General features: G+C 42.6%; 1 protein-coding gene across 5 annotated transcripts; it reads right to left on the reverse strand.

The window, feature by feature from the left end:
• Positions 1–349: 349 nt before the first annotated feature.
• On the reverse strand, positions 350–26,913 carry LOC120896720 (scavenger receptor class B member 1). 5 transcript variants are annotated; one of them, XM_040301125.1, is made up of 9 exons: positions 26,855–26,913; positions 25,730–26,077; positions 24,176–24,218; positions 4,810–5,062; positions 3,899–4,072; positions 3,557–3,749; positions 2,734–3,109; positions 2,464–2,585; positions 350–2,376 (listed from the first exon to the last, which is right to left on the reverse strand). In XM_040301125.1, the coding sequence occupies exons 3-9, from the start codon at positions 24,204–24,206 to the stop codon at positions 1,987–1,989; spliced, it is 1,539 nt and encodes a 512-aa protein (XP_040157059.1). In that variant the 5' UTR covers positions 24,207–24,218; positions 25,730–26,077; positions 26,855–26,913; the 3' UTR covers positions 350–1,986. The 5 variants fall into 5 exon arrangements, with proteins under 5 accessions (XP_040157059.1, XP_040157049.1, XP_040157043.1 ...); XM_040301115.1 differs by having other exon boundaries at positions 26,672–26,871; XM_040301109.1 differs by having other exon boundaries at positions 26,652–26,871.
• Between the last annotated feature and the right edge of the window lie 83 nt (positions 26,914–26,996).

A 26,996-nucleotide genomic window follows, 5' to 3' on the forward strand; every position in this document is an offset into this window, starting at 1 on the left:
CCACCAAATGAATGTGCGGAATGAACTGTAGACGCATCGAACGAAGATGAATATGCGCGAAACGACATTTCGTTTGCGCTGCGTGTTATCAAACGCTGCGGGTCGTTATAGAATAGGATTAGAGTAGTAGAGTGATGTGTTTTGTTTGTTTTGTAACAGTAGCTCATGGACGATGAAAATAACGATCTTTCTATCATCTTGGGATTTTAGCCTGCCATTATGTGTTAGAATTAGAATACAAAAGCTTCGGAAATGGGGAATCTGTGCCGTTTTTCTTTCTATGCAAGTACTCACCTTACAAATGTTCTGTCCTTTTGATTACTTGGTGCAATAAAACGAAACCGAAAGATGTTTTTTATTGATTGTTTATTTCGTCCACTTTGTTCCATAGTACAAAAGTAACGCTGTAATATTACGCGTCAGCAACGTGCTACGAAGAAAAAAGTATCTAAATGTACCTATTCACCCACGGGAGTCACGGCATATCTGCGTTTCATCGAGTCATTCTAATCAAACCTAAATTATTCGATACAATCTGTACCCATCACTCGCCTCATAGCGCACATGTAACGGGTTCGCTTGCCTGCCCTAATATATATAGTCTTACGTGTACAGTGTGTTTGCATTTATTGTTTTGTTGCTCATACCGTTTCCCGTTTTGTAGTTGTTGTTTTTTTTGTTGTTTATTGTTTAAGAATTAAATGTTATCCCCACCTGACCTTAGCCACCGTACTATTTATACACTTACGAGCTAAAATATTACATTTTACCAGTACACACAGTGCGGTGTACGATCGTAAAAATGGACGATGCTATGCCAGCAGTAGCAAGAGGATAAACAAATCGTTCATTTATATTTGGCAACTGAAGCACTACGCCGATGTGTCCAGCAATCAAATGCCGGGCTTGAAGTTGAGCGATTGTCCGAAACTGGATCGCAGTATGGTATGTTTTAGGGAGTTGCCTCTAATTGTCAAATGATTGGCTAATTTTCACGGTCGGTTAAGAACTGTTTTCGGAAGCGAATTTGACCTCCAGAAGAAATTTGAGCGCACATTTTAATTTGAATTTTAAACAAAATTTGAAAATGTTCCGGATCATGTTTTTCCTATGGTAGAAAGTTAGGTCAAATTATGATTAAAATAACAATTTTGAATTGCATTAAACATACACACCAAGCACTTAATAAATCGTACGCATTGAGCAAAAGTGTGATGTGTGCAATAATGATAAAAATAGATGCCATTGATTAAAATCTCCTTTTCCTGCACGTTGATCGCTGCAGCAAGCAGGTGCCCGTAACCTAAGACACATACACCATCCACTATAATAGTTGTAAACGATTGTATATTGCAAAAAAGGCTCTCTTCGTCGTATGACCTCAACCATTACCTTAGATGGCATATGCGTCTTAGCATAATGTTTTCCCCCTTTTTTGTATAAATCACATAGAATAATATAACAATGCAAAACTTTTGTTCATTTGCACTTTTTTTCTATTCCGTACGCTAGGCGTATTCGAGTTTCCCAGTTTTTATAGTTGTTTTAACCTCTGTTGTTATTACTTTGATCTCCACAAGCGACTCTGTTTTACTTACTTACACACCAATTGGCAAAAAAGAATAGAAATTTCCATGATCTTCACTTCCATTACGCTGTTTTGGGATACTTTTTCGAATGTGGCATGAAATAATCCCTCCTGATACGATAGCGATAGAGTGTTGAGCGAAGGATGTTACCAATAAACGATCGTGCTTTCGCGATCAGTGTTTCATTTCGACCAACGGATGTCCTTTATCACGCATGACACGATTCAGTATTCCACGAAATGGCGATCAGCCCTACATATATCATACAGCTTGCTTCCGCGATGAGTCTCTTAATGGTTTGCTTCACACCAGTTGCATCACCGAATATCGTTTGCCTTGCGGCTTACAGGCGAAGAAGTTATAACCGACAGTGCTGCTTAGCGGTACTGTACCGAGTCTAGTTGCTCTTGCTGCTCATACCATTATCCATTTTGGCCTTCTTCTTGGCTTGATCGACTGACGCCGTGGCCAGATAATTTGAACCTTCCAGATGCAGTGTACTCTGCCGGTGCGACTTTCGCACGAGACAGATTACGGCAACAACGAACAGGAAACCGCCGAGCCCGAACAGTGCGATCGTCAGAATGAACTTCGCTCGGGGCGGTATGTTCGTGGCCACCTTCATCAGGTCCAATATCTCGTCCGGTAGCGAGTCGATACCCTCCTCGAACCACAGGATGGGGAAAACGATGTCAGGGAAGTTGGCAACCTGTTTGATGTCCACCACCTGGCTAACGGCAAGGTTGATCTGGATTCGTGCCCGTGCCCTCAGGGCAGTGCCCATGTCCTGTTCGGTGATACAATAGGAAAATTATTAGCATTCAGTATGCCGTGCCGTGGGTTATTGTGTCGATGTTGTACGGAAGTTACTTACCGGTTGCACATCAATGAACAGCTGGTGCTTGTCTTTTTCGGGCGGTGAAATACCCTCTACCGCGGTACGTAGCGTTTGGTCAGCCATGTAGAAATGCGGGAAACTGAGCAAAATCGGCGAATCTGTAAATAGTCAATTCGATTAATTTCGATGAGGAAGCTAGCTATGAAGAAGTACTACATCGCTACTGAAAGCACAACATTCAGTTTGATTCGAAACTTTCAAATCTAACTTGCTTTCTATGGAAAGCATATCTGCAGCAATACGTACCATACTGGCAGAGTGATACATTGAACAATCCATGAGGTGCGCACGGTGGCCCGGCTGGACAGTAGCACATATTGTTCGGGTTCTTGTCCACCGAAGCAAACACATCCGGGGACGGTGTGAAGCGGTATCCCTTCACTCCTCCACGAACGGTGACCTCCTTCTCGAAGCTTAGGGGCAACAGTCGGCACAGGTCCTTCTCGTAGACATGGAGTGTCGAGTTTTTGGTAATGCGCGGTGGGAAGATCGACCCGTCCGTGCCGTTCAGCCGGTTGCACTGTTCCGACAGCCAGTGAGTTTGGTGCGATCGGCCATTATACTTGTCAATGATGCCGTACTGGGTGATATCGTCCACACCGGTCCAAACAGTCACAGTGTCCTACAGATCGGTGATATGAATAAAGCAGCAGATAAAGAATTACAATTTGTCGACAGACGATGGGCTAATTGGATTATCGTCGCATATTTCAACCCGGAATGCGGAAGTACTATGCTTCCGCTTCCAAGAAGGATCGTTCATTTACATTTTACAAATGTCAGACGATTGACGTCACGCTCTCAGGCGGCACAAGTGGCGGAACTCTTCCATCGGATCGGTCAGATAGAAGAGGTGTAAAATGTCACGTTGTTAATACGGCAAGTACGTGATTTTAAACAGCACCCTAGTGTATGCGCATACCTTCCCGACGGGTGCTTAACGTTTGCTTTTTCTATTATGAAGATGTCACACAATGCTTACGATCGCACTCGATCGGTTCGATAGTGTTTACACCGCTCGCCAGTTCACCATTCGTCAGTGGGACAGATGGTGGGATCGTTGACTCACCTTCGAGGTGCTGTTTTTGCCGTACATCAGTCCGAACTCTTCATACGGTAGCTTCTGCTCCTTCGGCACAACGTCCTTCGCCAGCTTTAGTAGCGGGTCTTCGTAGCCCCACAGCAATTGGCCAACCGACACCTCAACGAACGGTTTAATCTTCAGGATGTCCATAATGCTCGCCATCGCTAGTCGTAGAAACCTGTTCCCCAAAAGACATCGTAACCGTGCATTAGTTAACACGTGGAGCAATCGGCACCAGTCCGCCGTTGCTATTGAAAGCTAGATTTTTTTCTTGGATTTTTTGGAATGTTTGCTACACCCCTGCTCTTCCAAAGATTCCGTGCTTACCGTGCAGCGTGTTTACTCTGCGACGTGGCGCTCAGCATTGGAATGTTCGGTACGATGACTACATCGTCTTCCAGACCCCCGGACAGGTCCTCGTTGAAGATATATACTCGCTTCTGGTTGTAGCTGATAGTGCCGTTCGGGTTTTCTTTAATGTTGACCTTTTCCCATGTTTGACTGCAGGAAGAGAGCGGAAAAAATAAACAGAAACGTACGAACAAAAACACTCTCACACAATGAAGAAAGGAAATGATGGGAAGTAAAATAGCAAAATGACATCCAGTCCCAGTTTGTATTCTAATTATGTCTCTAAGCATGAAACCAAATGATTAAATAAAACTATCATCTTTGCATACTGTATTATGTAGGTTATGCTAATTGCTAACTCAACTTTGCACATTCAATTAAAGTCCTTGAACTAATCAGCCGATGTGCAAATCGAACAGGATATCGTAACAGAAAATGACCTTCTTTCAATTGGTTCATAGATCTTATAAAAGTTGAATATCGCATATGAATGATAATCATATGCGTTCACCAGGTTAAATGTTTTAACAAAAGTTAAGTTGAATATCAAGACCTTGAATAACAGCCACGGATGTATGGACTATTCTGCTATGAGTACACTGACAAGACACAAATAGCTAAGCTCATTAGTGACTTACACAGGCCTAGATCGACTAATGTTGCTGCACCAACTAAGAAGATCTTGATTTTTTAGTATTGATATACTAATACAAATACTGGAACTGAATGGTTTTTTGTTGTCTGATCTATATCACTGCGAAGCTAACTTCTTTCAAAAGTCAACCTTCTTACAATTGCGCACGTAAAGACGTCGGTTAGTGCTTTACAAATAGAAGAAAAAAAGATATCTGGATGTACACATCGGTAATTGCGGTTTAATGACTTACACATAAACGTATGGTCCCAGCTCGTCCAGAATGGGTTTGGTTCCGTTGTTCAGAAACTCGTCGGCATTCGTGACGTTGTAGACGAAGATTCTGATGATTGGCTCGACTGGAGGCCGCGACCACCAGCCAAAAGACTGTCCGCCCACCCTCAGCGCTACCTGATGATCAATGATCGTCCTGATAAAGGCCGTGAAACCGAATGTGACTAGAGCACCAAGCACGAGCAGGCTTAGTGCGAACGCTATCACGAACCCTGCGGATGGAAACAAATAGGAAATAAATAATAAGTACACTGAACATATAAGAAGTTTATCTAGTGCAATCTTTGTAGCGGGTACCATTGAGTTATGGAAATGATTGCTAAATATTCTAATATTGCGGCCTGTATGCGATCGATCAAACCCCTGGAGGTGATCCGGTGCCGGTAGCATGTAACACATCAGAAGTTTGATGCCATGGGAAGGCATTGATGCCAGAACTTAGATTTATCGATTAGACGGACAGCTGACCTGCCACCGCGGTGATAAGTTGTCGTGCAAGTGCTCGCCCACTAGAAGGTCAAGATCACCGCGAGGCCGGTGCTAAGGGCAACTAGGTCTCGCACGGGCCAGCAAATGCAAATAAATTAATCTCCAATAGCAAATATCGCGAGATGTGCATCTTTGTTCGTGTTGATTGCATCTCTCTCAGTCTCGTGGTAGCTTTCGCTGGCTTGTTCGACGGAATGCCTTGAGGTGGCGAAGGTGATTGCTTGGGGGGCCACTGGTCACTACAAGGGGCCACTGGTTAACGAGGCCTTTTTGCGAGCTAACAAATGAAGAGGCTGGAATTGCATTTCGAGGATGACCTAACCCGAACTCGCCGGTCACCTGCTACGGTGGTTCGGTATGATGCAATGCGCTTATGTCGGCGGTATGGCGGTACGGTTTTGCAGCAGTTTGTGGAACACATTTTTTCCAACGGCTCAAAACCCACCCACCGCACCCTCTCTAATTCACACCCCACTCCATCTCGTGACTACGCCCCGGTAGCCCGGCCATTCCGCTGTATTGCCTTTGTGGTTCGCAAATGACCCGAAGCCGTTGTAACGATGGCTGTCTTGAGGGGTGGTCGACGGGCGAAAAGCTGAGAAAAATTCCCACCTGACTGATTGGTGGAGTCGGTTTAGCTTTTTTTTCTAGGTGGATAATGAGATGGCCGCGGGTAAGCCACGAGCGTAGAAACAAACCCTCTGCACGGTATAGGCATTGTTTTATGACCGAACGCAAAGGTAATTCCTCGGTGCGCGGGTATGTGTGGGAAAAACGCACGCCGAAACGATAGCTCACCAGCAGCGGATGGCGCAATAGGGCGTTTGTTTGCCTGTGTAACCGAGTACGTGTGCCATGTGGTTTTTGGTTTCAATTTCGGTTTCAGTTTCTGCTCTGCTTCGATTCTCCTTTGGCGCACCGAAACTAGGTTTCGAGAGTGTCCTTACATTGTCGCTTCATTAGCAGCGTGTCAGCACGTGGGCATTGAACGGGTTTCGGTAAAGAGTCGTCTATGCGGTATGTGACCGCATACGGGGGTTGACACTAATGCTTGATTTAGTTTGGTAAATATGGCTCAAACGATGTAAAATTTCTGTTTGAAGGCAACAACTTACACAACTTATGTTACAGCAGCGTTCATAAAGATCGATTATGTTATCTAAATTTTTATTTCCGAATTATTGCGATATTTTGAAGTCAGTTATCTTCCCCTACAATCTCTGCGCAACATTAACGTTAACATAAGCATACAACAAATAAAACAAAAAAACGCTGCTCATAGATGATCGTTAAGGCTACAATGAAAATTTACCTCAATTCTTTTTCGCTTCATTTACGAACACCAACCAACCTCATATGATCGTTCTAAACCAAATGTTGTTGCGCATAATTGAACATTCCTTGAACTTCTTGCTTCATGGTACTTTCTCGTACCATTTGCCAAAGACGAAAAAAAACGGGCTAATGTATCTTGTCGTACCATTAGACGACCAGCAAGCAACCTTATACCAGTGAGTAACGACGTCACTATCATTAACAAGCGTCGTAGCTTTGCTACTCGTTGCCTAATTGATATCGCTTCCGTCGGTGACCCTGAAACGGCCATCAAAATTATCCTTCAAACGCCATCGCACTAAACCTCGAAACGTACGTTGAAAGTCACACTAGGTCCACCATCTCAGGTTGTTTCTACCCTCACACAAACACAGCACCACAGCATGCAAGATGGGCAAATTATACCGGATGAAGCATCAACGTTTGCGGGCCCGGGTACCACGTAGCCGTCGTAGAATAGAAGAGATGAGATTTCCTCTTCCAACGTCATCGGACCTCTCTTCCCTATCCCTGGTTCGATCTCCGATTTCTTAATTGCCTACGAAAACAGGTCTTTGACCCGAAATACCCTTACCATCTTGGCGAGTTCTATGGTGCATCATCAGACGTGCGGGGACCGTTTAGCAGGAAATAGCGTCACGAGCTAAAAACCTGATTCGTTTTATTAACATGCAAATTCCAAAGTCTCGCCGAGTCTCAGCGCAAGCTGTCGAGAAGCTTTAGTTTCAATTTATATCGCACAACATGGTTGGAATGTGTTTGTTTGTGTTTGTTGATTTTAAAATCATATAATTTTGCAATGAGAAATATAAAAACATATTCAATACATTCGAATTTTGAGTTAAGTTGGGGTGAAAAAAAACTTGTCTGTATAGCCGACTGTACTCTATGTGAAGATGATATGTTCTTACGCGCCTTACGTTGATGGCCTTACATGAAACAACAGTCAATTTCTGGGCAAAAATGTACGCACAAGTGTATACAAATGACTATGATTCGTGGACCATTTTTAACACTTTCAATTTCGCCCCAAACTGATAGTTTCAACAAACTCTCTATTTTTTCTTCCCCAGGGGATAAGTTTAGGAAAAAAAGAAACGTATCAAAATTTCAATCCAATTTTATTCATACTACTTGGTCTTTCATTTACCAGCAATGCAAGAGATAGAAAGCAAGCACAGTCCAAAAAAACGAAAGGAAGTACGACCTAAACAGATTGAAGTTTAATCTGTAAACGTTATCTGAAGCACACTAAAGGTTTATTTAAATAGCTGGTGATGTAACGTAACACAATTATTTCTATCTCATGGACCGTTTTCTCACCCCCAAAAGCTCATCTTCGTTGCCATTGATTGCTTTCGCATCGTGTGAACTGCTTGGACGTAGCGCTATTTTCTCATGAATTACTTTTAGCACTGCGACTCATGTGCGATACTGCAGTCTTTGTAACACAACTCAAAGGCAACACCGAAACACCGGGCGCAATGTGTCGCCTTGAGTTTCCGAAAAGGTGTACACAAACCAAGTGCGCATTCGGCTCTTTGCAGTGTGCGCATGGCAGCCAACATGGTATTTCGGGGTTACTGCTTTTTGCCGTGGTGTTTTTACAACAAAACACACCTTTTTTATGTGTGCCATATTTTTGCTTTCTTTGTTTTCCGCCCGTTTGCCTGCGTAGCCTTTCCCCTATCTACCCACGACTTCGCCAACTCCCTTACGCAATGGCAATTTCTTTCCATTAACCCAGCACCAAATCACCAACACTATGCCACGTGCTTTCGGCATGGGGAAAGGAACCGGATTCATTACGTATGGCTCACACCGGCCGCTCTAGACCGAGGGACAGTGTGGAAAGGAACTTTCGTCTCAAGGTGGACGGACGGCGGCTGTACCACATACAGCAATGATCAATGAACACCACTACCACCGCACGTTTGGTTCAACGTTAGCCATGGCTGATCATAGCAAACCGCACACCAATGGGCAGCGAATGGGTCACAACTCATAGCTGCTGCACTCACGATCGCGAAGAAAGCCATGCAGATTTTGCTTCGGTTGCTAAATCCACCGTCTCGGAATAGTGATGGTTGGCAGCGTTGCGCGTTGGTCAGGTGGCTTTCGATCGTTTGCGGCAGACAAAGAAACAGAAAATAGCTCAAAGAGAAAGAACGATGGAAAGCAGTGTGGAGAAGTATTGGTAAAATTGAAAATTGTACATTCCCTGGTAGATGTTCATCATCCACTAACTACAGCGCTGCTGCAAAACAGGCCCTATGTGAATAATCTTGTAGCAGAGTAGAAACTCCAGTTTAGGACCATGTTAATTTCATCATATGAAAATGTTATGCTTTGTAGTAAGATAAATGCTTACTAAGCTTCAAATGACACCGCAAGAGGAAATAAACTCGTACGGAAAGTGAAATACTTTCACTCTATATCATTTAAACCCTTGCATGATAAGCATCTAATTGCTTCCTAATGGATTTTTTTAAACTTTATAGTTAGTAATGGTTTTTTTTCGAATTATACTATTAATTTGATTGCATAGTATTCCATCAAGAAAATTTCATACTAAGCTCCTAAATACTAGATTGGCATCACTCGTTTCCCACAAATGCTTTATTGAAATTGTACAGTTTTAAGCTACCAAGCTCAATATTTGATGGTTTTTTAAGCTTTCTAAACGCATCATACTTACACCACTTTCGAAGAAAAGCGCTGGACAGTTTAGCACATAACCGATTGCTTCTGCCGTACATTTTTTATGTTTGTTCCGTCGTGCTGTAGATGGACCGATATTTGTAGATCTATTCCGGCGAGTTGAGGTATGTGCGGGAAATTTTTCCGCAATTTCTAAACACTATCGCTATTTTAACGGAAAAAATATAGAGCCACACATGAATGGAAGAAAAGCCGTGCCACGAATATCTTAGCTACACTTATTACAATCTTTTACGACCAAGGTGATCTGCTTCGTTCACTCCACCATGCGAATGGAACGGTGGAAAATGGAGTCCCTGGTACAAGTTTTACTCTTTGCGTATCGTGAGTTATTCGTTTACTGGGGTTCATTGTTCACTACACGTCTACACTCTCCTTGGTGATCACTTTCGAGGAGGGATGGTGTAAGTCTTCTTTGTTTACACGATATACACGAGCCTGTGTACGATCCGTTCACTCTCTCGCGATTCGATAGCGTGGCACGACCTTGCATTTATGTCCGGTTTGGTTTTGGGGTATGTTTTGTTTTCATCATTTGCGCATATCCCATTTGTTCCGATGATCGTTTTGATGATCACTTTAGTTACTTCTTCGATCCCGTGGCATACGTATTTACCTTAAAAAAACTCTTAAAATCTTTGCCCTCTTATCAACCAGAAACCGACACCTAAACATTCAAATTAGCTTAATTTTAATGCAGATTTGAGCTGCATGGCTACCATAATCCTTTTTTGTTAAGGGTTTGCGGCCATTTTATCTCACGGACGACCAGTGTAATGAGTCGATCATTGGCTACGAAGTTCGCCTTGTTCATACGGCGATCGCTTGAAGGCAGGCTGCCCGGAAAAGTGATACCCTTCGCCGACGGAAACCAGTTCTCGAACTCGATCGTCCACAGCCGTACCATGCCCATACTGTTCGTGTTTGTTTATACGTTCGAAAGGTAACACTGGTAGAACGCGGAAGTCAGCCGTTTTGGAGTGCTGTGTGAAGGAAGAAGGTCGTTCAGGGATTGTCTTGTCGTTTTTGTGTTATCAGACTGGTTCATATTTTGTTATTGTTGTTTGTGTATAAGATTAGCATCATCTTCGCATTATCTTGCCAAAGTTAAGCTTCCGAAGCCTTTTTGCATAAACTACGTTAGGCCACTCCACGCCACACCATGCGATATCGAACGAGCATGGTAGCGCAACCGAATTGCAACAGCCGCATGAAGCAGGTCCTCGTGCAAATGTCACGTTTGCGATCGCCATCGTCATAGAAAAATAAAACTGGTTGGCGCAAAATGATACCACCGGTAAACGGGGTCCTAACGATTGCTAAACTGAAGAAGAAATATCCTATCGAAAACCCGGCCCGTTCGGGACGGGCGGAATTTGCCGTTCGCCTTCAAGCACACGTTCGGGGTCTGCGTATGGCGGCAATTCAAGGGTTTCAGTGTTGGGCGAACGAACGAACGGCATTATGCAATACATGGCCGAGTATGTAGCAACCATGCAGCAGCAATAGGCCATGTGCACTGGAACGTCGTTTACGTTACCGCTTGCACCGTATCACCGTGCCCATAACGCACTCATTGTACACCATGTGCTCTTGCTGTTGTTCTTATGCGATGAAGAAGACCCCAAAACCGTATGAAACGTTTCGAGTGTGGTAACGTGAGCCCACAAACTGCAGGCTCAATTCTAAAACGTGTCGTTTGACATGTTTCAGGCATAACGCAGAAAAAAGACACACAAATGCTCGTAACAGTAGCGGACGGCTACCAAAGATGTTGTTAGAGTATGGGACTAGTGAGTATCATCTCAGGCACACCGTTGACATCGAACGGACGATGCATTCGTCGCTCGCCATTTCATTTGCCAACGTCTAGTGTATTGATTACTACATTACGCCTTTTTGACGCAGTGCGCAATATCAAACAGCAATCGTCACCAGTTCTCTCATTCCAAACGTCTGGCACGTGCTAAAGAGTGGTCTGCTGCTTCGGTAGTGCATGGGGCTACTATTTTCACCTTCGGTTTTCACCTTATTTTGAAGCATGCGTCGAGATCGCAAGTTGTTCAAACGGCGCTGCTCTCGTGGTTCGGCTCAAATGTCGATTGACTAATAGACGAACTCATTGCTTCAAGCCCGGCCAAGAACTGCTATGTGGTGGTGGTGGTGGGTTTTGAACGAAGGTCACAGCGACATGTTTTCTCCTCTCAAGACGCGCTACATCCTCCGCATGCGTTCGCCAGCAGCGTGCCAATATCTCGTGGCGTTACGAGATAGACGAACGAACGAATGGCACTCAAACATTTGGGCGCTTTTTGGGGTTGCGAAAAATCATCGAGTCAAAATCATCGACCAGATGATGATGACGATGGAGCGGAATCAAATCAACCATCATCCAAATGTGCCACCATCTGTGTGATGTTGTAATTTGAACGCAGCCACGCACCGGTTTCGGCGAAAAAACTTGTTCGCTCATGGTGTATATGTGCGTGTGTTATTTGGTTTATGTGATCTGTGTATCTGTGTGCGTCTATCGCTGTTCTGTTCACTAGTGTTGTGGCACAAATGTCACAAGTCCACACCGTCCGTTGAGGCTGCGTCTAGTGAGGCCAGTCACCCGAACAGTTCCTATTGCGTTAGAAACACTTCTCGTTCAGATCAAACTAGCAATCGACCTGCGTATTGACCAATCGGTCCATTGAATGATCTATTCGAATCGAAAGAATCCCACCAATGGTTCCATTGCCATCGCCGTTCATTAGACACCGCGATTGGGACATTCTGTCTGCTGAAACCGAATCACTCGGAATGGAATTTCTTGAGCAGTTTTCGCACAGGTGACCATCAACAATCTACTGCTACTTCTTCTGTTCGTTGCGTATCGGTGTAATTTAACCAACAACAACAAAAAATACGGCAAGACTGTACCGAAGCATGAAGCACTTTCTATGCAATGTAACGATAACAGCGGGAGGAGCGAATTTCACCAAGAGTGAGATCATCCAAAACACCGCTCTCCGTGTGGCACCCTGGCAACGGATGGTAATGGTTGTTTTCATGCTGATCCATAAACCACCTGCATTGCTGTAAGTCTTGGAACGCGGCTACAAAACGACTCGTTTGCATCGTTTGCATTTAATTAGAGCACTCGTCCGCCAGCCGCCTCGTCTGCGCTAGGTGATAGCCATCATATCACTACACTTTGCTTTCTATTAATTATATCTAGGCTAACAGTGCGCTTTTTGCTCGCGAACAGCCCACAGATACGCTTGCTTTCGATCGCTCAGTGAACAAATCACACTCCGTTTTGCTTATCGATCGATGGATGAGTCGGCCAGCGCACAGGGGTGATGTAGGTAGGATTTTTGCTTTGAAGAAAGCATAAAAATCACCCAACCAAAGGTAACGTTCGGCGTAGATGCATCGTATAGCGTTTTTTATGTTGTTACAACTGCTACTGCTGCAGTCTGAGTGGCCTTTCTATCTTACCCCTCGAACAGTGCATACAGCTCGAGATATTTGTTTTGTTTTGACAAAGTGAAAACGCTTCTTCAATCTGCTACGAAGAGAAAAATTTGCAGGCTTATGGATCGCAATGCTTATTAACAGCAGAATGATTTAAGTTTTCAAACAAACGTCTACTATCATACGCAGAGCGTAATTATCCTTCGAAAAAGGCGGTGCTTATCTGGAAAAAAGCATCTGAAAACAGTGACGGGTGGTTTTGAAGGTAAAACACTTTTCAAATGCCCTACCAAGGGGCAGGTTTTTATGTTTTGAGGTCACAACCTAGGGTCACCAATGCACGAAACTAAATTAAGCTGCGTCAAGAGCAGAGTGGCACTACTCGTGCTCAGTGGCCTTAGACAAAATTGTTTCTTGCCCACAACGGCGTTAGGAGGTTAGCTTAGTCCAGTTTGAAACCCTACCCTCTCTCAGCCTCCTGCACTCACGATGTCATTATCATTTAGTATCAAACAACGACGCTATGTCCTGTGCATTCAGGGTGAACCTTGACGTGTGGAGGATGCTGACAAACTATCTAGCAAACGCTCCATTGGGGTAGAGACGTGCCGTGGCGGGAAGGGAGTTAATTGCCGGCTATATAAACCATTGCTCTTGCGTCGCTTAGAACAAGTTACTTAATTGTAGTCGACCCACGGGTAACTCTCCTCCCCCTCCCCTCCTCCTCTACCTCTTTCCCAACAAGGATTATAATACTAGGCACCGTCAATCGTGAGGTTCGATGGGGCACGGGCTGTAAATAGCACCAGCATATGGATGGAAACGAAACGGTTTGAAACGTGCCTTAGTTGATACTGTTGGAAATTGCTTTTTTTGCATTATTATTGCACTTCCCCTGGGTCCCTGGGTTGTACTCTAACTGGGAAGCCCATTCGCAACAGCCCTGCACTCCCGTGACATCAATTGACTTCACTGTAAAGTCCGAACAATGTGAACCCCTGCTCCATTGGTCCGACAAATAACCGGCATTGCAACAAAGAAAACAACAAAAGAAAGTCAGCGAAACGGATAATGTATATAGACACGGATGTTTGTAAAGACCCAAGCCATTTCTTCCACAAACATCCGCCTTTAATCGAATGAAAAGGGAAACCTTCCAATGGCTTAAAATATTCATTTCCGTCACACCAAGACCAATCGTAAACTTTCCTGCCAGTAAACGGCCACAACGTGACACATAAACTGTAGTTTAAATTTTTCTCACGATTATTTAACGTTTGAAAAGCGCTGCAATCTCGCCTGTGGCAGAATTGTACTGTTATAAAGCATTTTACATTTGCTTCTGTGCAATCGAGCGAGGCGCAGATAAAACAGCTTACGACGGTCTACTTTATCCAAATTCAATCAACAGACGAGTTTGCGCAATGACGCTCCATGAAAAGTGAAGCATTCATCAAACACTTCAATGTTAATGGGCCACAAATTGGGAGAGAGGCCACGTTCGTCGCTTGCCGTATCGTGCGAGTCTTTTGTTGCTGTTGTCATACACGACCCAAATCTCGTCTCTCCAACGTTCGAATCGGTGACGGGGACATGGACGAGCAGTCAGTTAATCTTTGTGGCATGTGGAAGGCTTTCCAACCGTGCACAGATACTCCTTCCGGTCCTTCCTCTTCATATGTCGTATGCGGTTGGTCAAATGCAAGGTCGTAAACGAGCCAAGCGTTCGGATCCAGCTCGAAGCGAATCGTTACGCGAGTCACGGGATCATTCCACAGAGGTGTATAGGTAATATTACTTCACTACACTGACGGCTAGAAATTGCATACAGCAATCTTGCATCTCGTAAAACTAGTTTCTAGCCCGCTTGCAATCGTTCGAGACAGTTCTTAACGTGATATTCCCCTTCTCTCAGGTTCACAGGTGGCAGTGCTTCCCAGCTTTGAAAGGTACTCTGAACTCGAATGGTAGTACACACATTACCAGAAACATATTCACACATTCACGTACAAGTCTGATCGATAAATGAAGAAAAACGAACGAATCCTCTGAACAGAAAATAAAAAAAATCACTGCTCCTGGCTTGCATTCACAATGCAGAGTATAATAATATAAGACAATACAAAAAAGCATACGCGGACACGTTATTGGGCAACCGGGACGGACATGTTTTCGCCACTTGCACCACTGATCCTACACATTCACATAGGGTGTGCACAACACCCCGTTGCACTGGTTAAATATTTATCAACCCCACAAGCGAGCTGTTTTGCTACGCCCGTGTTCAGGAAACAGTAGCTCTGAGCGAAATGTACAACCAATCGGTGTAAGTACGTTTGTGTTCGACCGTTTCTCAGCACTGGTAAACTCGTTGCACAACGTACACTTCAACTTTAGCAAAATTCCACTTTTAGCAGCAGCGACCACAGAAAGAGTAGTATTCGGAGATTGGATTTATTTAACGGTCACATTTTTTGTAATGTGTTTTCCTATTCTGCCGGATTTTGGATATTGAGGCCGATTATCTACCCTTTCCCATCGACACACACGCACACACACACGCACACACACACGCAAACACATATAATCACACATGCTCACAAACGCACACACTAAATATTCATCTTGACACATAAGGGTGGCAATTGCAAAAGATTTTTGTACAGCCCTCTCACAAAAAAACGGCTGTGTCACACGTTCCTTTCCAGTTCGCCCAATTCACCACGTTCTCATTGCTGCACTCGTTTGTCCGTTGATACTCGCACCATGAACGAGAGTATGTATGATTTAAGAAAAAAAACACTAAACGTGCTCAAGTGAAATAAAATTGCTATGGGACTGATTCGAACGAGCCTGGGAGAGCAAAGCATGAAACAGTGAACAAATAACTCATACGAAAGTACACAAAATCATACTGTTAAACTAAACAAAAAATCAACAACACTAGATTAAATCGGTTACGTATGAAGGTACCAGTAGAAATGTGGTGGGAAAAAGGTGTGAATGTTATTTTGTAAATCACAAACGAAACAAACAAAACGACAGAAACAAAAAAAACCGCAACGCACGAACCACAGCACGTTGCGTGTGCGCGCTTCAACGTTCACTCGAAAACTGGTCCCGTGGACGTCTTGTAAGCAATTCGAAGTCCAACTCATGCTGTGTTTTCCCCATCACCAACCAGACGATCGTCGTCCACAACGACGACGACAAACCTCGATCGCTAGCCGCAGCGATCACCAAGACGCGCGAAATCAAATAACGACGACGGTGACTTAGCGGGCGCACTGTAGAGACTTGAGCCTTTCGGAATGCTTAAACCAGTATGCCGCAGTCAGTGTGTTGGTGCAAACTATTCGCTTACATCTGTGTGGATGATGGTGAGCCGCTGCAGACCTGGTGGTGAGCTACAAATTACTACTGCTCCACTACTTATTGAGCTTTGCGGAGCATAGGCGCGCATTGGTGTAGATTGATAAGTCTTAGGAAGAGCACCGAAACAGTTGCTATCAACACGAGTATGTAACATTTTTTAAAAAACACTATACAAGTTTAATGACACGTTCTTATTGACATCTGTGTTTACAAACAGCGAAATGCTATTGTTATAACAATAGTAATAATATTGTGTACTACACCTCTCAATGTAAAATTTGTTACATGTAAGGTGAATGGTGTATTCGCTTCTCCTAATATTCGCATATTGTATTCGTTGTTACAACTGTTTTTGTACTGCTGTTGCAAAGAAATGATTTTAAAAGAGATGTATAGTGTTTCAAAATATTGCGTTTAACGGAGTAAGTCTGTCAATGGTTCAGTAATGAAACTGAAAATGAATTCAGTAAACTATCCATTGTTTCGGAAACGATCCATTTTATAAAAAAAGATCATGTCGTTTAAATTGTCACATTCAACATAACAAATATTAAACAAGACAATATTATTTTTTATAATAAAATAAAAGTAAAAGTGCGAAATTTTCAGAAAAATGTCAAATAAAATAAAACAAGAAGCTTCACTTGGAGTTCACAAGGCAGTATGCACGAAAGTGCAGAGCAACACAAAGTCTTATTCTTTACAAATTGACCTAGTACCTCAAAAAGAAGTAATTCATGCATTCATAGTTCTGACATTTCGCTTTTTTTAATACAAAATACTTTTCAACCATTACCACAAGCCACAGAGCGATTGCTAACGCCAAGGAAACGAAGGAATTACCTTCCCAAACTAGGAGCTGTTTAAACCGCACGGACAGTACGGTTGGTTCATGGCTTTTTTTCTATTTTACCCATTCCCTGCAGCCGCCCAGCCGCTCTCCGTCCATAAACGTCTTAATGTTCCACAGCCATTGCAAGGCACCGCTCGGGGCCGCTGGAAGGGAAACTTACATGGGGCGGTATACAGTGTTTTACTATTGTGCGCTTCGTACGGTGCAGACCGTAAGCAAGCCGGGAAGAACCGGAGGTGCTGAGCCTGCACATAAGCCGCACGCGGCCTCATGTACCGCTTTCTTTAATTTCTTTAACGCACGATTAAGCAATGTTTCCATGCCCGGGACTGACTGCCCCATTGTATCTTTAGTGCTTCTAGAAGCTGGATTTATGGCGTATGTTAGTGGTAGTGTTGAGGGCTGACGTTGATCGTGCATTTTTTCTACTTTTATTGATACTGTCACCCTGCTGGTGTTTCTCATTCGCTGGACCCGGTACAGCGGTAAAGAGATGGTGGATGCTCTTCGCTGGCCAAAGGCGTTGAAACATGACGGCAAAAACATCAAACCTTGAACTCAAATTGACGAACCTCGCACTGTGTAGCGATTCTCGCCCAACCGCCAGGCGAACAGAGTCACGGGAAGAATTTAATTTCCATTACCGTCAGTGCGGTATTGTAAAAGTAATTTTTAAAAGCTAGACGCTTTTGTCGCATGATGCTTTCGGCTATGCATCTTGACGTGTTCATCTTTCATCTTGACCTGATCGTTGACGTTTGATCTATTCAGACGGAGCCATTGTCACTTATCTGAACAATGGATTTATTTATTTATTTATTAAGTTTACAAAGAGCGGTTCCATGGTACAGTCGTCAAATTGTGCGACTTAATATCATGTCTGTCGAGGGTTCAAGTCTCATATGGACCGTCTTCCCGCACCAAGGACTGACTACCTAGCTGCGTGGTACTGTGTTGAAAGCCTGAGTCCGGCATGACTGCGTAGATCGTTACGGCAAATAGGAGAATTTATTTAGTTTTTTACGGCCCTGCCGTTTTGTGTACAATGAATTTAGTTGTAAGTAATCTTTGTTTTCTGTTAAAGTGCGTTTGAATATGTTTCACCATCGACAAATATTTCAAATAAGTCTGTTTAAACAAGACAAACTGCCGTCAAACAATGTTTGTTTGTGCGAATTAAATAGGAAAGTAAACAACAAACTTTTTTCAATATGCATGGTCAAAAACAATAAAACCACTCTGCCAATGTCTGCCTATATATTTGCTAACGCAGAGACGCCAACGGAAACATTGATCAAAGCCAACACCAGACGCGCTAATGAACCATGGGACACTATGCCATGGTTGATCTGTTTCGATGACAAATTACCATCGCTTCCATGGAACGAGACATTGGATCACTGCTGAAGGCATGTCAAAATCGGTAAGCTACTTCAAATTCAGTTTCTAATCACCATTGGCCTCTATCCATCTTAAGGTCGTCGGACATCGGGTGTCACGCTCACACTGGTCAAGCGGCTGATTGAGGTTGAAAGATGCACTCATCTTAGAAAGGGACCACGAGCGGTGGGCAAGGACAGCGAAGGTCTTCTCTTTCTTTGTTTTTCTTTCCTCTCATTCGGAAGCACACAGATATTGCCGGTGTCAGCAAAAATAATCATAAGCTCGGCGAGCTTTGTATTATTAGCAGGGACGAACCAACGTTGGCAAAACAGCACGAACAACATTGGTATAAACTGCTGACGCAAAACGATCAACATAACTTTGTCCATCGGTTTAGCTCGTCACCATTTCATGGTCTCATCTTTTTCGCCACAAACCTCGGGTATGCTGAGTAGACAAAATTAGAGGTAACCAAAACGGTGGCAGCTAAAGTCCAGAAAATTAATCACCACAGAACGGAACGATGAAATACGAAAACTACACAAACAAATGGAGAACAGCAAGAACGAACGCGGCTTGAAATGTACCTCAAAACACTAGATTGTTTATTTTTGGGAAATCCATTGGCAAACGCTTCCGATGGTAGCATTATCAATACTGAGTTCTCTTCATTTATTTATTCGTAAAATATTTAATCTTTTGGTTCAATTCTTAACACCCGGCAACGCGATTTACCTAAAATTCTGTGTTTTGCATAGTGGAAATGCAAGAAGCTTCAACCAATATGTGTTTTGTGACGAGATCGGTTTCGGTAAACATGCTTAATATTCATCTTGATTCTATCTAACCATTAACGAAAAGGTTGCTCTTGTCAACCGGATTGGTATTTCCTGATTTGATACGTTTACGTTTACGTATTGATAGCATTATGTTCTATCACTACGAGTTTAACCGTTTTTTCAAAGAATGGCATTGTGTATTTACAGGGTTTATCAAGCCAGCTCAACATCGTAACACTATTTTTCGAACACGTTAAACGATTGTCAACATCGTACATACAATTCGAATCCGTAAACTCTTTTCGATTTGGTAACACTAGGTTTTGAACGCGTAAAATCCCAACTCGAATCTGGAAAATGTATGTTGGCTGTCTTGTCACCCATTATACATTTTCCAGATTCAAGTTGGGATTTTACGCGTTCAAAACCTAGTGTTACCAAATCGAAAAGAGTTTACGGATTCGAATTGTATGTACGATGTTGACAATCGTTTAACGTGTTCGAAAAATAGTGTTACGATGTTGAGCTGGCTTGAGAAACCCTGTAAGTTGAAAAGTTTTTTTTATGTTGAAGAATAAATGCTATCACACAAACCAAATTACATTTAGCCAAGGTCGTTAAAATACAAACGTCTCATACAGATCGTAAGTAAGTGTAACACGCAAAGAAAATGATTCACATCATTAGGTGTAAATTATAGGGAAAAGATTTATCACTTTTCACAATTAGCCAATTATTTACGCTTCATCACGTAATATTTGATCCACGTGCGGTCATCGGGTACGAGTGTGTCTCTCCGATGCGGATTTCGATGTTCATTAATAACGAAACGGAGAATGGTGCGGTGGATAGTAAATGATTCTCGCTAACGATGAGAAATGAGCTAAGATTCTTTTTCAAGTATGAGTATACACTGCTAACACAACCGCATTGATTTGCTCTGGTATCGTTCCAATTTACAGAGGTGCAATCATCCGGGATCAACGTGATGTGCATTTTGCGATGCTGATACGATCGGATTTTGCATCTTATCTCGCACAGTCGACCATGTTGTGTTAGCAAACTATTTTTTAATTACGCTGCCGGCGGGATCAATGGTGTGTGGTGGAGTGGTGGTGTGATGAGGTTGGGAAAATTCACATCAGTTACAGAATGAAAATTTCGGTGCTGTTAGTTCCGGACGATCAGGGAGCCTGAGAGAGCATCACGTCGCTGTCGATTCGCTATAATCGTAGACACGAGCTGCTGTGCTGAGCATATTGCTCAACCGTGGAATAGAGCTAAAAACCAGAAAACAATCAAACAACCGCAACCGCTTGAACCAGCACTGCCTTCGATCGTCCAGCTTGATAACCGTTTTTTTGTAGACTACGATTATGCTAATTATCTCAAATGTTGTTCTGACTGATAAAAACACATGCATTGGAGTGAGTCGTACTCAGCCTCCCGTAGCACAGCAACGATATGTATCGTTGTAGATAGCTGAAAGGTGACTCGTTTCTTCTGACCTTCTAACAATTGTGTATAATAAGGATCGATAGCGAGTGGCACCGAGGCGACAGCGCCAGAAAGTGGCATGGGCAAGGGGGTTTTAATTGCTATCACTGGGAAAACATGTTTTCTAGCGGTGATATAATTCAATTGGTTTAGAGGCGTAGTAGGAAAAAGTCGTAGATCCTTCGTGCGGCGGGTGCGTTACTGAACCGGACGCAAACGTTCAAACCACTTTAAGGGTAGCAATCACCATCGCTGTTACACGTCACTGGACAACGATTTGCGTGAGGAACAGAGCTTCCTGGAACTGGGCTGGGCAGAAAGCTAGCATTATGAATCAACGGCGGGCAACACATCTTGCGATGCGGAATTTAACGAATACCAATACAAATAGAATCTGTTATTGATGCGTTAATGCGAGTTTTTTTTTCTCCATTAACCAATAATTGAAGACGTACGGTACGACCATAGCCGTATAGAAAATGACGAAGCTTTTTCGAATTTCGGCAAGAACCTTTTCGAGTGTTGACGGCGTGTTATTATTCGATGAAGAAGTTCTTTGGAAGCAAATATAATTCAAGAGCAATCTAGAAGGAACTGAAGTTGTTTTTGTGTTTGTAAATTTAGACATGATTTAGAATGACTCTTAATTTATATTGGAATGTTATTCTATTGGTAAAATGCAGGCCTTGGAAAAGTAACTTCTATAGTAATTGTTTGATCGCGTTCATTTCGCAACCCCACAGTGACATACTTTGGTTTTCTTCGAACTCTTATTTTACAGCACCATGTAGATCGGATACACCAACAGTAAAGCATTATTACAACGCAAAAATCGAAAAAGGCGTAGTTTGAATGAAAAGGTGAAACTATTGTGATGCTCGGGTATTATAGGCACAATGTCTTTCAATGGTTCATTGTGCTTACAAGGATTCGCACGCAGTACGCCCGTCTAGTCATAATCGAAGGTCATATTCTGCATACAGGCTGCGCGCGCAACCTTTTACGATTGGTCAAAGTACCCCTTTGCATACCGAATGCGGTTTGGTGGGTTGGTTACTGTGCATCACCACATACAACTCAATCAGCACGCTAATACTGACCTTACAATAATGATTCTTAATGGAAGTGCGTGAAAACGTGATCACCAAGCGTTGGAGAGTACTAGAATTATAAGTCGTACGATGTTTAAAAAGTTAAAATTATTGTTTCTAAACTCTTTCCATACACCGTTGTACATGCCAGTATATTAATAATTGTTCTATGCTGGGCCTAATACGAATGATACCTTTATTCGATCATATAAACAAATACATTATTATTACTTTAAAGGTGAATATAATATAAAGGTGAATATAATAAATATTTTGGCAAATATAGTCAATATCCACAATCTATAGTAAACAATTTCATAAATAGATAAGTATGAATACAAAACAAAAAAGTTTGTGGTGCAATAGAGCTAACTCTAAAAACCGCCACCATTCAAATCAAAACGTACACGCTTCTCGGGTTGCATACATCGCGGCGCTTATGGCCAGTGCTGTCCAACTTCATAAGTCTGTACTTGCTAGTGATCGCGAGCCGTAAGTGCAATAAAACGAATTTAGATGTTTGCATACATATTGCATATTGCATTGTGTAAACATTTTCAACCGGCTATCGTGGTTGAAGTGCATATGGATGAAAGCAATAGGTGATTTCATTCAATTCATTTCGCCTAGATTCCATTTGGTACTATTGACATTGAAGCAGACGCAAAAACACTACAGCACGTTGTAGCAACATCAACCGACCTAGCATTGATCATTTGGTAACGAAGTCACGCATCCACACCGATAAGTCAATGAAGGTTGTGGAGTATTTCTAGTCTTGTTTACTTCCCCGCCACAATTACCAGCACTCGGTCATTAGGAACGCACTTCGCATAGACAACAAAATAAAACATTCACATTTTGAGGAGTACTTTGAAATTTACACTACCTTATGTGTCGAGAAATCATGGACGAGCATTTTTTTCGTCTTTTATTTCTAAGGAGACCGTTGAGGGTCATGTTTGGACTTCATTGTTAACAATCACCTTTACATTTACCATAAGAAACGGTGTAATAAAACATTGCGCCTGTGACAATGAGGAAGTTGATGGGCAGTTGAAATAATTGCTCCAAAATCAATTAACCTGATCGAATGTCGAGCTACGCAATAATAGTTAATATAGTAGTTATTATTTAATATTTTCAGCACAGGCACAAGAACATTGGCCAGTTATTGTTCAATTAATCACCAATATGTTGGTTTATTGTAAACATAAGTTGGGGTAAATAATAAAATTAAAGTTATTTTTGACAACAAAATCATTGCTGACGTTTAGTTTAGTAGTTTAGTGAAAAAATTCCAGTTGGATACATCAAAAGTTTCACATTATCATTACATAATTCATTTTCCCTTTGAATGGTTTTTATTTTTATAACGATTTTTTTTTAACAATTGTTTTATTCAATACTACGTATGTAAACCATTTATATATTTTTATTTTAAAACCATTAAAACAGTTTACCGGGTTTATTAAGCTTCAAGTTACACAATTAACGGTTTAATTTTGAACAACATGATGTTTTCAACACAATTTTCTAGCTTTTTCTAACATGTAGCGTATTAACAGAAGCAAAAGTTCTGTAAGCAAGCTGGTACAGTTACTGCTAATTAACAGCACGTTACCCGAAAGGAATTCATTTGCGCATCTGCACGCTCATGTGGCAAAAATTTCGCAGAGCCAGAGGGTGTGTATTTATTTTAGCGGAGCTAAAACCTTCAACATCAACCAAAACCCTAAATGTAAGCAGGATCAATTATCGCTTCACATCCCAGTGCACGCGCCCGAAGCGATTCAATCCGTCATGCCTGCGCGGTGGAAGTTTTCGGTTGCGTTTTTGGATTAGTAGACGCCGTAGTGTTTTCCTCTGTGCGTGGTTCGCGAAACCAAGGATCTTAGCACGGCATGTGACCTACTGACAGTGAAACTGATCGATTTCTCGGTCCAAGCGGAGGCTACGTTCCGTTTTCTGTTGTTGTTTTTGTTTTCTACCTTAATTTGCTATACTCAAGTTTGCGCCGGAATCGGTTTTCATGCGTCGGTTAGCAACTCCGAACCACGCAACCAATTCGCATGCAGCACGACATTGTCGTGCAGATATAGAAAAGAGAGTGAATGTATGGGGCACCGAAAAAATAGAATTGATACCACACGCCGATGCGCACTGCATCGGGGAAATGTATTTGCTTTTTTATTGCTACTGCTTGTGAAAAGAGAAAATTTCCCTCCTCCGAAACGGGTCATATATAGTTTTTTTGCATCAAATCGAAATTGGAAAGGATTCCGTACAAGAGCGAGATGATTCATATTACGTTACGATACATTTTTTGAAAGCACTTACACAGCTTAAAGTTGCGCCTTCCGAGAAACATGATGAGTTGTTCCTTTTGGGGTTTTCTCGTCGCCTGGTACTAGTGATCCGATATGGCCGATGGCAATACTAGTATTTCTAAGGAGACCGTTGAGGGTCATGTTTGGACTTCATTGTTAACAATCACCTTTACATTTACCATAAGAAACGGTGTAATAAAACATTGCGCCTGTGACAATGAGGAAGTTGATGGGCAGTTGAAATAATTGCTCCAAAATCAATTAACCTGATCGAATGTCGAGCTACGCAATAATAGTTAATATAGTAGTTATTATTTAATATTTTCAGCACAGGCACAAGAACATTGGCCAGTTATTGTTCAATTAATCACCAATATGTTGGTTTATTGTAAACATAAGTTGGGGTAAATAATAAAATTAAAGTTATTTTTGACAACAAAATCATTGCTGACGTTTAGTTTAGTAGTTTAGTGAAAAAATTCCAGTTGGATACATCAAAAGTTTCACATTATCATTACATAATTCATTTTCCCTTTGAATGGTTTTTATTTTTATAACGATTTTTTTTTAACAATTGTTTTATTCAATACTACGTATGTAAACCATTTATATATTTTTATTTTAAAACCATTAAAACAGTTTACCGGGTTTATTAAGCTTCAAGTTACACAATTAACGGTTTAATTTTGAACAACATGATGTTTTCAACACAATTTTCTAGCTTTTTCTAACATGTAGCGTATTAACAGAAGCAAAAGTTCTGTAAGCAAGCTGGTACAGTTACTGCTAATTAACAGCACGTTACCCGAAAGGAATTCATTTGCGCATCTGCACGCTCATGTGGCAAAAATTTCGCAGAGCCAGAGGGTGTGTATTTATTTTAGCGGAGCTAAAACCTTCAACATCAACCAAAACCCTAAATGTAAGCAAGATCAATTATCGCTTCACATCCCAGTGCACGCGCCCGAAGCGATTCAATCCGTCATGCCTGCGCGGTGGAAGTTTTCGGTTGCGTTTTTGGATTAGTAGACGCCGTAGTGTTTTCCTCTGTGCGTGGTTCGCGAAACCAAGGATCTTAGCACGGCATGTGACCTACTGACAGTGAAACTGATCGATTTCTCGGTCCAAGCGGAGGCTACGTTCCGTTTTCTGTTGTTGTTTTTGTTTTCTACCTTAATTTGCTATACTCAAGTTTGCGCCGGAATCGGTTTTCATGCGTCGGTTAGCAACTCCGAACCACGCAACCAATTCGCATGCAGCACGACATTGTCGTGCAGATATAGAAAAGAGAGTGAATGTATGGGGCACCGAAAAAATAGAATTGATACCACACGCCGATGCGCACTGCATCGGGGAAATGTATTTGCTTTTTTATTGCTACTGCTTGTGAAAAGAGAAAATTTCCCTCCTCCGAAACGGGTCATATATAGTTTTTTTGCATCAAATCGAAATTGGAAAGGATTCCGTACAAGAGCGAGATGATTCATATTACGTTACGATACATTTTTTGAAAGCACTTACACAGCTTAAAGTTGCGCCTTCCGAGAAACATGATGAGTTGTTCCTTTTGGGGTTTTCTCGTCGCCTGGTACTAGTGATCCGATATGGCCGATGGCAATACTAGACGCTTGCAGATCGTTAAATCGTGTTGCACTTCTGTCGAGCGCCGAAAGCCCAACGTGGTGCTGGTCGGTGTCGGATGATGTCAACACACCACAGTTTTCGCACAACAATCACAGAAACACGCACGTATAACCACGATCGCACTTGATCCTCACCTCAGAAGTGGAGGCCACGCGTAGGTGCGTTTGTTTGCTAAACTGAACTGAACACTCAAAATTTGGGGATTTTTTTATTTTGCAACCCAGGCGAACTCGGCACGCGGACTCACGAAAGCAATATCGACCGAAAGCTGCGATTACAAGTAATAACGAAAACAATATTGGTTAAAAAAGATTACGGTATAAGGCGAGAAGGAAAAAAGCAGGAGGAATAATTAGAAAGCTTTTTAGCAACTTGGCGAACAACCGGAAGTAAAAGTGAATTGGAAGTTTAAAAGAAGCATACGGGGAATTGAAGCATCCGCGATGCAAAATGCGAACTATATGGATGATGATGTGGAGCGCGCCTCAGAATTGGTCAGATAGTGCCGATGGTGTAATGCGTTCACGTCATTGCTCACTAACAACGGCTTCCACACAGCCCGAAAATTATGTCAATGATACATATTTCGCACTCCAGGCGAATTCAAATATATCACACTCTCCACGCTATTCTTTGCCCACACTAATCGTTTGCAATATGACAAGCGAACTGATCATCATCGGTGGCACCGTTACTTTCTTTCCTCAGCCTAGACCGGAGCGATCCGGAGACCGCTTGGACCGCGACCGAAATTTTAACATCCGTAACGGGATTGCGAGCTGCAAAAAACAACAAACTGAAAACTAAACACACCACCTTCACCCTCGTGCACCACCACATACAAACAGACGCACTCGCCTACCGGACGATGACGGAGGCAAAAAGGGCACACGCTTGGGCCACAGCACAACAACGAAAGAAACCGCTAACCGGCTCTTGTACGCATACGCAAAGCAATCACTGAAGGACTGGGGGAGCTGAAGCTGAACCTAAAACGTATATCCGACTGTGCGCTGGACGGTTCCACCACGCCCGCGAGACTTACTTCCGAACGTGTCGAGTTCAACCAACCGACTGAACCAACCGATGTAAGTTGCGCGATCGTATGCGATCTGTGGTGCGTTTCGTGGGGGCTGACCACGGTATAGATTATAGTTTTTGCTTTCTTGCCTCACCATAACCCTTGC

Source organism: Anopheles arabiensis, chromosome 2 (genome assembly GCF_016920715.1).
Source record: "Anopheles arabiensis isolate DONGOLA chromosome 2, AaraD3, whole genome shotgun sequence".
Lineage (NCBI taxonomy): Eukaryota > Metazoa > Arthropoda > Insecta > Diptera > Culicidae > Anopheles > Anopheles arabiensis.